We start from the raw sequence: 12,912 nt of genomic DNA on the forward strand, positions 1-12,912 counted from the left end.
CAGGAGGATCGCCATGAGTTTGAGGCCATCCAGGGATATTGTGAGTTCCAGGCTAGCCTAGACTACAGTGTGAGACACACCCCCATATCTAAATTAATTAATTAATTCTTGAAAAATTAGAAAAAGGTGTGGACTTCTGGGAACAGACTGGGGGTGGAGCAAAGAAGCCAGTCTGCTCACTTCCTAGGCCTCTGACTGAGAATTTCTTTGGTGAATCTGATTGGCTCTGCTGAGAATGAGCACGTATAACAACTTAATATCAGGCAGGCTCCACCCTTCCTTTAGCCAACTGTGATGTGGAAAAGCAGGAGCGTTAGGGCAGTTTTCCGGCTGGTTTGAGGAGGAAGCTCTGAATTACCTGCCCTGGGGAAGAGGAGTCCATCCCACTGACCTGTCTGTCTCTGGGGAGAAAGCAGCAGAGGGCATTGGAAATACCTCACTCCTGAGACTCAGCCACTTGTCTCTCACTGGATGTACTCAGCACACCACAGTACTGTACTTGGGGCTCACCATTATCTGGACATGCATTGGTGAATACAAGAGCCTGTAATCCTGGCCAGGGTTCTCCACGGAAGGTGAGATGTAAGGACAGTGGGAAGAATGGGAGCTGGAGAACACAGCTCAGGTGAAGGGTGAAACAGGATCTCTGGATACCGACTGCCTAGGTAAAGGCACCGGAAAATAGTAGGTACAGGATCACTTTGTCTGCATGTTATTTCTTCATAATGAGATGAAATCCCAACATGAAAGTCACTTTCCCTGACTACAGAAAGGTCTCATCTTTATCTCTAAGGACATGAAGTCTGGATGGAGAGAATTCCATATAGACCTGTTGTCTTATTTAAGGTCTCTATTGCTGCAACAAAACACCATGACCATAAAGCAAGTTGGGGAGGAGAGGGTTTATTAGGCTTACACTTCAGTGCTGCTGTTCACCACTGAAGGATGTCAGGACAGGAACTCAAACAGGGCAGGACCCCAGAGGCAGGAGCTGATGCAGAGCCCATGGAGGGGTAATGCTTACTGGCTTGCTCAGTCTTTTTCTTTCCTTTTTTTGTTGTTTTGGGGGGTTTGTTTGTTTGTTTTTTGAGACTGTCCTGGAACTAGCTTTTGTAGACAAGGCTGGCCTCAAACTCACAGAGATCCACCTGCCTCTGACTCCCAAGTGTGTGTGCCACCACCACTGAAGAAAGCTAAGTCTGCTTTCTTATAGAACCCAGGACCAACAGTCCAGGATCATACCACCCACCACAGGCTGGGCCCTCCCCCATTGATCACTAAATTGAGAAAATGCCTTACAGCTGGATCTCGTGGAGGCCTTCCCTCAACTGAGGCTCCTTCCTCTCTGATGACTCTAGCTTGTGTTGAGTTGGCATACAAAAACAGCCAGTACACCCAGTTTAAATGGCCATTACCTCTTAACTCTACATGAAACTTAGCCACATTTTCAGTCACTAGTCTTTGTCCTTAGCATATAAGTAACCAGACACCTTCATGTCTGTTATGTCCCCCTTTTCATTTCTGATTTTGTTAATTTGTATATTCTCTGTCTGCCTTTTGATTACTTTGGATAAAGGTTTGTCTATTTTGTTGATTTTTTTCGAAGAACTAAATCTTTGTCTCATTGATTCTTTGTATTGTTTTGTTTCTATTTTGTTGATGTCAGCTCTCAATTTGATTATTTCCTGCCGTCTAGTCCTCCTGGGTGAGTTTGCTTCTTTTTCTTCTATACTTTTCAGGTGGACTCACTGGTGTGGGTTTTTTTCCACCTTCTTTATGTAGGCATTTACTGCTCTGAATTTTCCTCTTAACACTGCTTTCATTGTGTCCCATAAATTTGGGTGTGTTGTGTGGTCATTTTCACTGAATTTTAGGAAGTCATTAATTTCTTTCTTGACCCATTGGTGAGCATTGTTCAGTTCCCATGTGTTTGTGGGCTTTCTGAAATTAGTGTTGCTCTTGAATTCTAATTTTAAGCCTTGGTGATCTGATAAGATACATGGGGTTATTTCAATTTATTGTATCTGTTGAGGTTTGCTTTGTTACCTAGTATGTGGTCAATTTTTGAGACGGTTCCATGAGATGCTGAGAAGAAGGTATATTCTTTTATGTTTGGATGGAATGTTCTATAGATGTCTGATAAGTCCATTTGAGTCATAACATCTGTTAGTTCCTGTAGTGAGCTGCGTGAAGCCACACCTGATGGCAATGTAGAGAGCTGCGTGGAGTCGCACATGATGGTGCTGGCTCCCGCCCTCTGCAATCCCAAAAGCGAGTGCTCTCTGTGATAATCAACTCCTATGGCTAAGGCCTGACGCAATGATTGTCAGCTGCTTGTATATGCATGGACCTATGGGCAGTGCCCACCTGGCAATCCGGGGTTGGTTGCCCATGCCTTCTTAAGGGCTGGGAGAGGTTTGCCCGGAGGGAGAGAGAGAGAGAGGAGAGAGGAAAGGAGAGAGATTTTACAATTGTCAAAAGGTCCCTGAATAAAACTGCAGTGAGAAGAGCTCCGGTGGTCGCGTCATCCTTGCTGGACAAGGGGGGCCGCGACAAGTTCCCTTATTTCTCTGTTAAGTTTCTGTCTGACTGATCTGTCCAGTGGAGAGAGTGAGATGTTGAAGTCTCCCACTATTAGTGTGTGAGGTTTAATGTGTGATTTAAGCTTTAGTAGTGTTTATTTTATATATGAGGGTGCCCTTGTATTTGGGGCATAGATGTTCAGTACTGAGATTTCCTCTTGATAGATTTTTCCTCTGACTAATATGAAATGTTCTCCTTTGTCTCTTTTGATTGATTTTAGTTTGAAGTCTATTTTGTTAGATATTAGGATAGCTACACCTGCTTATTTCTTAGGTCCATTTGATTGGGAAAATTTTCCCCAATCCTTTACTCTGAGACAATGTCTTTTTCTGAGGTTGAGGTGTGTTTCTTATATGCAGCAGGAAGATGAATTCTGTTTTTGCATTTAGTCTGTTAACCCGTGTCTTTTTATAGGTGAGTTGAGTCCATTTATATTAAGGGATATTAACGACCAGTGACTGCCAGCTCCTGTTATTTTAGTTTTTGTTATTGGTGATGTTATTATGTGTGTTTTTCCCTTTTTGGGGATATGATACTGTGAGATCATCTATTATCTGTATTTTTGTGGATGTAGCTAACTTCCTTGAGTTGGAGTTTTCCTTCTAGTACTTTGCATAGGACTAGGTTTGTGGCTAGATATTTGTTAAATATGATTCTGTCATGGAATATCTTGTTTTGTCCATCTCTGGTGATTGAAAGTTTTGCTGAGTGTAGGAGTCTGGGCTGGCATCCTAGTCTCTTAATGTCTGCATAACGATTGTCCACACCTTCTGGCTTTCATTGTTTCCATTGAGAAGTCAGGTGTAATTCTGATAGGTCTGCCTTTTTATGTTACTTGGCCTTTTTCCTTTGCAGTTCTTAATATTCTTTCTTTAGTCTGTAGGTTTAGTGTTTTGATTATTACCCAGTCTATTTGGTGTTCTGTAAGCTTCTTTTATCTTTATGTGCATTTCTTTCTTTCAGTTAGGAAAGTTTTCTATGATTTTTCTGAATATATTTTCTGAACTTTTGAGTTGAACTTCTTTTCCTTCTTCTATACCTATTATTCTTAGGTTTGGTCTTTTTATGGTATCCCATATTTCCTGGATATTTTGTGTTAAGCTTTTGTTAGATTTAATGTTTTCTTTGACCAATGAGTCTATTTCCTCTGTTGTATCTCCAGGGCTTGAGATTCTCTCTTCTATCTCTTCTATTCTGCTGTTTTTGCTTGCATTTTTGGTTCCTGATCATTTTCTCATAATTTCTGTTTTATAGTTCCCTCAGTCTGTGTTTTCTTTATTGTCTCTACTTCAGTTTTCAAGTCTTGAATAGTTTCTTTCATCTGTTTGATTGCTTTTTCTTGGTTTTCTTTAAGGGATGATGATGTCTTCCAATTTTTTGTTTGTCTTTTTCTCCATTTTTTGAGGGAATTTTTCATTTCCTCTTTAAGGGCTTCAAACATTGTCCTAAAGTTATTTTTTAGGTCATTTTCTTCTGCTTCATCTATATGTGAGTGTTCAACTCTTGCTGTTGCAGGGTCACTAGTTTTTGTTGGTGTCAAGTTGCTTTTTGTGATGTTGAGTGTGTTCTTACCTTGTCTGCCCATCTTTTCCTCTGATTGGTATAGTTGGGACTGTGACTCTGGTGATCAGTCTTCCAGGTGCCAGTGGATCCAAGGCTCAGATGGTTGCTCCTCGTGGTGCAGACAGGGCCACGGTTTCAGTCACCCCAGAGGTCACTTGGTATTACCAGAGGTCACTCAGTGCTCCCAGGGGTTGTTTGGTCCTGCTCCCATAGAGGTTGCTTGCGTGGGTCTGCTCCCACTGAGGTTCCTGCCTTGGGCCTGCTCTGATAGAGGTCGCTGGCTCAGGCCTGCTCCAGTGGAGGTCGCTGGCTTGGACCTGCTTCTTTGGAGGTTGCTGATTCACATCCAGTTCCGCAGAGGTCTCTGGCTTGGGCCTGCTGTGGGGTCACCACTCCCTTGTACCTACTCCTGTGGAGGTCACTGCCTCAGGCCTCCTATGGCAGAGGTCACTGGCTCCCACCTTCTTTTCTTAATGTAACTTTTAATGTAAACTGTCTCATGTCAGTTTGATTCTTGGAAGCAGTCAGAACCCCAAGAGGACAGAAGTGAGTCTGTCTGCTCCTAGATCACTTGTGGCAAAAATAACAACCTATTTGGTGAAGGCCATAAAGGGGAGAGCGGCCTATCCCCAGCTAACAGCGAACCCTGAAGACAAAAGCAGCAGAGTATGGAACGCTCTTGTTTCGCTAGAGAAAAAATGTGGCCTGGGGAGATGGCTCAGTGGTTAAGGGTGCTTTCTGCCGTTGCAGAAGACAGAGTTCTGAGCTGGGTCCCTAGCACCCACATGGGTCAGCTCACAGCTTTCTGTCACTCTAGCTTCAGGGAATCCAGTGCCCTCTTCTGACCTCTACAGGTACCTGTACACATGTACACAGCACACATATACACACAAACACACACACAGAAAAAAAATCTTAAAAAGAGAACACGATTCTGGAATCAATATTAAAGGGATTTACAAATTCTCAGTGTGGAACAAATTGTACTTCTTTTTGTTAAATATCGAAAAAATTTGACCATCATTCTATAATTATTCCTTAGTGGCTAATGATATAACCATCACTCTTAAAGGGATACAAATAAAAAACCACAAAGACCATCATATTGTTAGCAATCTGACTTACACTCACTTAAACCTTAGTGATGGAGCTAAAGTTAGTCTGTCAGGTGACCATCACATGCAAAAGTCTCGCACCGCTTGCTGACCAGACCATAATTTCATAACATACAAGAATAAATACGTGCATTTTTTGAACAACAACAAAAATGTTGTCTTTTCTTACACTTCATCAGGAGCAGTCAAGGGCAGTTTGCTGTGGGGTAAACAGCCCCCCATCCTTGCACAGCTCTGGGTCATCGAGAGGACACAGTGATGTGCAATACTGTCCATTTCATGAGGTTGGGACCAATGAAACACATTTTATCTGCTTCCCTACTCCCCCAGGTCCTGTGTCTGTCTGTCCTTCCCCCACCACCCATTTTGTTTTATTTTAAGACAGCATCTCTCTATGTAGCCCAGCTTGACCTGGAACTTGCTATGTAGAGCAGGATAGCCTCAAACTCACAGAAATTTGCCTGTCTCTCTACCTCCCCAGTGCTTGGATTAAAGGTACACGCTATCACACCCAGTCATTTCATAAACGTGTATAACACTATAAATCAAACTTTTAACTCTCAGTAGTACTTTATTTATGAACAACCAATTCTTCAACATTACTAAACAGAAGTATCACTATACTACTATTTTTAAAGATTTTTTTAAGTTAATGTATATGAGTATTTTGCCTGCACATTATGTTTGTGCACCATGTGCATGCAGTACCCACAGAGGCCAGTAGAGGGTGTCAGTTCCCCTGGAACTGGAGTTAGAAATGGCTGTGAGTCACACAGCATGGGTGTTGGGAACTGAACCCAGGTCCTCTGCAAGAGCAGCCAGTGTTCATAATCACACAGCCATCTCTCCAGTTCTGCTGTATTGTTTTTTAAATTTCAGGGGGGAAATGGTAGTTTTTGAACTACATGGTTGCCTAATGGAAGGAGCAATTATCTAAGGCCGTCTCCAACCACCATCAGGACCCTGCCTGCAGCCACTATGGAGTCCTCCAATGGAAAGCTGTACCCAGTTTCTCCACACCTGCCAGCTGCAACCTCTGCTCACTGCTAAGAGCAAACAGCCAGCATCTGGCAATGGGTTCCTTACAGGTCTGGGTCCTGAGGCCTAGCCCGCTCTGGCCTTGGCTTTGGAGGGGCCCATTCTCACCTCATCGACTCTGGATTCACACTAATGCCCAGCCCCACCTCAGCCTCCACCCATCTCTGTTTATGCTGGAGCCCAACATGTCCTTATTATTCTCTCAATTCCAGACTTGGGTTCTGACCAACTCAGCATGGGCTGCCAACTTTACCCCAATCCTAACTGTGACCCTTTCAAGTATCCTAAGACTATAAAATGAAGTCCCGGGTAGGAAATCATGACTAGACATTTGAGTATCACAGAAAACCCAGACATAGCCAGCAGAGCTATTCGATGCCAATGGCTCTTTCTCCTTTGCTCCATGCCTCCTCAGTTCTAGACTCTGAACATCCCCACGATGGAGAGAAATCACATGTCACTGAGGAGCAAAGTCTTATTTTTATGTCTTTATAGGTTTTCCTGATTCAAAGTATGAATGGAAAAACGTATTACTTTTTTTTTTCAATAAATGTTACTACTGTGAGAGCCCCCTGACATCAAGGAGAAAGGACATCCCTTCCTGACACATGTACAGCCATGAGAAATGTCCCCACTCAATAGCGACACAACAGCTCTATCGATTTTCTCCCTCGGCTGCCCCTTAAAAGCAGGGACATTTTTAGTTGACTTGTGGACACTTCGTGGGAATTCCTTTAATGACTCCCATCTTAGAACAGATGTCATGCTACAGTCTATAAATGTCGCCTGGCAGCCTAACACAGAATCAGGTTAAACCTTGGAAGAGCCACACCAGTCTTAGGAACTGAAGCTGGCAGATGTGCAGAAGCTGCCTTGTGAAAATGGTGGAACTGCCTCTGACTGCCATTTCCTTGCCTGTGCCTGTGCTTGGGGACACTAGGCACCTCAGACACTGGCGGGGAACGTCCATCTCTCATCTGCTGATTTCATAACGCGATCTGTGAGCAGTGCCACGCTGACAACACCCTTCCATAGCATGGGAGCGCCTGAAGCCTTTCAGTGTCCTCAGTTCCGGTGCTTTCCCCGCCAGCCCAGTTTAGCTGCCCACCCACAAAGAACAGCTTCTGCACAGCTGCTTCCTCTTAGCTGCTCGATGTCACGAGGGCACCGGGAGACAATACTGTTCGGTACACATTTCTAAACATTTGAGAGAACGTTTCCCTTTCTTCACAGACACAGTTGACTAGAGATGTCAGCATGAAGCTCTTAAAAACCCCAAGTGAGGCAAAGCTGAGACGGTCACCAGGAAAGATACCCTCATCCTGAGTAAGAGGAGCCAAGACAGAGCTTCTATAGCAGACAGGGAGTCATGAGGCGGTCACTACGGCTGAACAGGTGTGCAAGCCAGAACCTTTGCCAAGACCTGTGCTGAGTGCCTCCAGGCAATGACTTTTTTATTGTAGGCAGAGTATCCCTGTGGCTTAGAGTATCATGAGATCGGACTGTGAACCTGAGCTAGGTAGTTGAGAGTGCCTGAATAACATGTCATAGAATCCTAACGACACAGGCTATTCACAGTGACAGCATGGGACAATCTCTGAGATGAGGTGACAGAATACTGGCGACTCAGTCCTGCCGGGGACCAGTCCCTCACAACGTCTGACATCATTTCTTACAAGTATCCCAGGAGAGTCTACTATGGTGTCGAAACTGGGACTGTGGAGCTGAATGCGAACTGGGTTTCAAAATCTCTGCACTCGGATACTAGCTGGGAGCTAGGGGCGCTGATTAGGAAGAGAGCTCACATTCTGACGCTGCCTTCCAATGGCCCTGGAATTTTGAACACGTCTCTTCGTTTCTCCAAGTCTATTTGCTTAAATAAGTGGTGTGCCTTCCTCAAAGGATAACAAAACATTTATTTAAAACCTGACTTTGACTTTTTGGGTATGAGGCTATGCTTACAAAATGCCACACACACAGTTAAGAACTACAGTACTGTCAGCGAGGAGGGCCATGCTAGCGAGACCTCTTCCATGGAATACAGGCTCTTAGGGGCTCCTATTGTCCTCAGTTTCGTGCCTACCCCACCACTCCCGGCTTAGAATACCCTCCCACAGAGAACCCTTCACCCAGCTGCTGCTTTCCGTCCATTTACAATCCATGAAGTCAGTTACGGAGCTCACCAACTATCTTAGTTTAAATCTAGACTGAAAGTGTGCCTGTTTCTAAATGTTTGAGAGAACGTTCCTCTTTCTTCATGTTGCGTGGCAGATACAGTTGCCTAGAGATGTCAGATTGCCACTCTTAAAAAGCCAGAGTGAAGCAAAGCTGAAAATGGTCACCAGGGAAGATCCCTCACACTGAGTAAGAGGAGCAAAGACAGAGCCTAGAAGATTCCATACCAAACAGGGAGTCACTGGTAGGTCACTAAGTCTGAACAGGTAGGCAGGTATGGACCTTCACAAGACCTGGCTGAGTTCCTCCAGGCATCGCCAAAGACAAAGCACAGCAGCAGGACCTGTGCACTTTTTAGGCTCCTCTGTGTTAGGCAGGCTCCCACCGCAGGACACTCTGTGTGAGTGTGTGACTACATTCATGAGGACACTCTTTGAGCCCAGTGTCTGGCAACATAAAAAATGATAATTTCCAAAACACTTGGATGCTAAATCCAGGCAGTCTGGGTTTAAGGCTACTCACAGCTCTTTTTAACCTGCAGCTGTCTGTGCATGACATACCCAATGGCTTCCTTAGTTACCTGTGAAAACCAATCTACCATGCATTTGAATTTTTAAAGCTCGGTATAGCTAAGATGGCCATTTCCTTTAAGTTAACCAATGAACACCAAATAAGGCAACTACCTTTTGTTTTCTTGGTAAAAGTCGGTCAACAGAATCTAAAATTAACATGGGCATAGAAATGATTCAGAGTAACCAAAATAATCCTGAAAAGTGTAAGATGGGAGAGTTTGCTCTGAGCCCTGAACTCCTAATAGTTCTCCATAGGGGGCCCCACCTTGCATGCAGACACCTGTTTGCTAGCCATTTACTGTGATGCACGCAGAGCATCATAAAAGCAAGCAAAGACGGGCAATAGTTGCGCATGCCTTTAATCCCAGCACTCTGGAGGCAGAGGCAGGCGGATCTCTGTGAGTTCAAGGCCAGCCTGGCCTACAGAGTGAATTCTAGGACAGCCAGGCTATGCAGAGAAATCCTGTCTAGAAAAACCAAAACAAAACAAAGAGAAAGCAGGGTTTCCATGAAATCCTGAAAGTCAGCATCCCTACGCCTGCAGTCCAGGGTCCTCTCCCATGAGAATCATCTCTTCGGGGTTCCTGTATGCTGCATGACTTTCTCCCACACTGATCCACAAATCTTTAAGATTCTTCACTTTTAACCACCCTTCCCTTTCTGGCTAACTGGAATGTGCTCTAAATTTTTTTTTTTTAAAACCTTTAGAAGTAACAAAATTTTGAGAATAATTAAGAAGGAAGCCTTACCTTCTCTGGTGGGTGGTTAGCTATGAGGGATGTAGCCCTTTTGCTAAATATGTTTGTTGAATAAATATTTGTATACTCTTTCGCGGGCTCTTCACCGTCTCGGAAATCAAGAGCACACCGCGTAACATTCAAAGGCTCAATTAGTGCGCAGACCTCGTGGGTGTAATAGTTTTCACTGCCGAGGAGATAGCCTACAAGAAGAATGGGAGACGAAACAGTCAGCAGGCGAAAAGCTTGTTAAGCAAACGAATGTTCCAGCATTTAATTGCCTAATGCAACTGATTGCCCGTGACGAGGCTAATCAAATGACAAGGCTAATCAGAGCTACATTTCTTAACATCTCTATATCTGCTGGCAGACACTGTTGAAATGTGACTGCACAGAAGCCCAAGTCCTCTTCTCACTCGGGTCTTTTAGGGCATCAGTTTCATCACATCAGCTCTGTAGGTAGATGATTCCGTGGAAACAGGTTCTTAGGAATCAGAGTTCAGGTTCAGTAAGCAATAAGATGTTAATCCTTCAAGGCTAAGAGAAAAGATCACACACAGGTAATGCGATTTGATGCAAGGTTTTTTTTGTAAGATAAAAAAAAAAACGGGATTCAGCTCACGCCATTTGCTGTCACTGCTGTTGGGAGACTGATGGCTGCGGTCATTTATGAACGAGGCCTCAGCGAGAGTTATATTTAGTCAAATGCTGACACCCACTGGTGGGAAGGTAGAAACCTTCCCAAATACAAGCGAGGGGAAGCTGCGGTGACTGCTCAGGAGATTTGGTTTCTTTTGTGAGTGATTAAAGATTGTCCTGTACCTGGGTTGTGATGGTAATGACACAATCCCTCAACTTGCATAAAAATTATTAAATTAAATACCTTGATTGGGTGAGCTGTATAGTATATGAATTATACCCCCAATGAAGCTATTAAAAAGAAATAAACTTTCCTAGGCTCTTAAATATATTCCTTTTTATTCTCAAAATGATGAAAAATGGGCCTATCTCTTTCCTTTCTCGTGGAATTTCTCTATAATTAAGAGCCTTCGCCGGGCGGTGGTGGCGCATGCCTTTAATCCCAGCACTTGGGAGGCAGAGGCAAGCGGATCTCTGTGAGTTTGAGACCAGCCTGGTCTACAAAACCACAGAGAAACCCTGTCTCGAAAAACCAAAAAAAAAAAAAAAAAAAAAAGAGCCTTCTACAGCTTATATAACAATTCAATTTATAATTAACTTATATAATAATTCACTTTAGATTAACCATTTTCCATGATTCAAGGTCAAAGTCCCAAACATAACTAGTTTAGGATCTTAAGTCAACTTTTTATATGATTTTCACTTTTTTCATTTATAGCAAATATATATAACATATTTATTACTTAATGTGGAAATAGAAAAATATGTATTCACAAAAAATAATTTCAGGGCTGCTGAGATGGCTCAGTGGGGAAAGGTGACTGCCACGTTGCAAACCTGACAACCTGAGTTAGATCCCTGAGATCCACACGGTGGAAGGAGAGAATTGATTCCTGCAAGCTGTCCTCAGACCTCCACATGTGTGCTGGCACGCATGCGTGCACACACACATACACATGAATGAATGGATGAATGAATGAATGAATGAGTAAGTAAATAAATAAATAAAATGAAGAATAATAATCTCAACCCTTACCTTGGCAATCAGAGTGATCGGGACCTACTTTATGTTTTAACATCGATAAGGTATTAGAGTTTGGAGAGAAAACTTCAGGTTCTCTATCCATTCATATAAACTGTCACTGGGGAGGGCATTGCACAGGCTATATTTGGTTATAGGAGCCATAAACATTGACAGGAGAGTCGCAAAAACAGAACCACATCCTCAAACACTTGGCCAAGCTGACCCTGCACAGCTAGTGACAGTCACACAATGCTGTCATCATTGAGGTCCACAAACTTGAAGGCTGAACCTCAGGACAACGGCCGCCTAGACTTTTGTGAGGAACTTTAGAAAATACTTTTAAACAACTAAATCTGTGTCCTTCAATGGTTTTATTGAGATGCAGTTCACGTCGACACCGTTACCCATCAAGTGTGTACTTCCTTGGCCTCGAAGGCATTCACAACCACCTACCCACTTCCAGCAGGAAGGCTAAACTACAATGCTAATGACGGCCATGCGCTCCAAATACTCTTCTTGGTTGCAAGTCTCTCTTCACGTGAATGTGGGTATTGGTCTACCTAGCTCCAGGGAAGACCTTAATTCTCCTAAAGCCTATGGTTTCTGCCTTCTATGTGAAGGTTTCCGTTCGTGTCTGTGTATGAGTGTGTGCACAGGCTAAAGTGCAATACTTAACCACTGCCAGGAGCTAGCCCCCTTTGTGGTTTAAGACAGGTTCTTTTACTGGCTTGACAATTAGGCTAGGTCCCTTGGCCAGTGTCCCCCAGGGATTCACCCATCTTCACGGCCCGTGTGCCAAGACTAGACCCCACAAGACATCCAGTTTGGCTTTTTTTTTTTTTTTTCACTTGGGCCTAGGGACTGAACTCAGGTTCATGGACGCACTTTACAGACTGAACTCTCTCCCTAGCTGTCCAACTAAGACTTGGATTTTTCATAAAGATTTTTAAGATCCACAGTCTGTCAAAGGCCAGACATGAACACATCCTCTAGCAAAGTCCTGGGTGGAAAACAAAAGTCCCCAAGGTGCACAAGCCATTCCTCTGGAACGTCCAGGATGCTAAATCAATGAAGGCTGAGTTTGAACAGTCATTCAAGGGCGCTGAAGACTCAGCCAGAAAGAATGTCATGGCTGGCTAGTGGTGCTGCGGCACCCGGTGGGAGAGGGACACACCTGCTCTCCTCTCTGACATGCTGGTATCTTGACCTCAGGGTTAAATCCAAGTGCTTGGTGCATCTAAGCATATGTGGCCCCGCTCCCTTTCACTGGGCTCTGCTTTGTCCTTACCTCACACGGAAGCAAGGAATGACGAAGGAGCTACAGGGAAGCCACCACTCTGTGACTAGAGTGGCTCTCCACTCTACCTCTTTCACCAGAAGCTTTTCTCACAGCTAAGAATCAGGAGCAGCTTCACTTCCTCAACGCCTACTGTCCACTTAGCTTGGAATAATGTCCCTCTACTCCT

At 44.0% G+C, this 12,912-nt stretch overlaps 1 protein-coding gene across 1 annotated transcript in view; it reads right to left on the reverse strand.

The window, feature by feature from the left end:
• Positions 1–12,912, reverse strand: part of Arsb (arylsulfatase B) — a 172,478-nt gene that overhangs the window by 141,230 nt on the left and 18,336 nt on the right. The window contains exon 3 of the mRNA XM_057789978.1: positions 9,796–9,986. Within this exon, the coding sequence (XP_057645961.1) occupies positions 9,796–9,986 (191 nt within the window). The remainder of the gene's footprint in view (positions 1–9,795; positions 9,987–12,912) is intronic.

This window comes from Chionomys nivalis, chromosome 15 (assembly GCF_950005125.1).
Source record: "Chionomys nivalis chromosome 15, mChiNiv1.1, whole genome shotgun sequence".
Lineage (NCBI taxonomy): Eukaryota > Metazoa > Chordata > Mammalia > Rodentia > Cricetidae > Chionomys > Chionomys nivalis.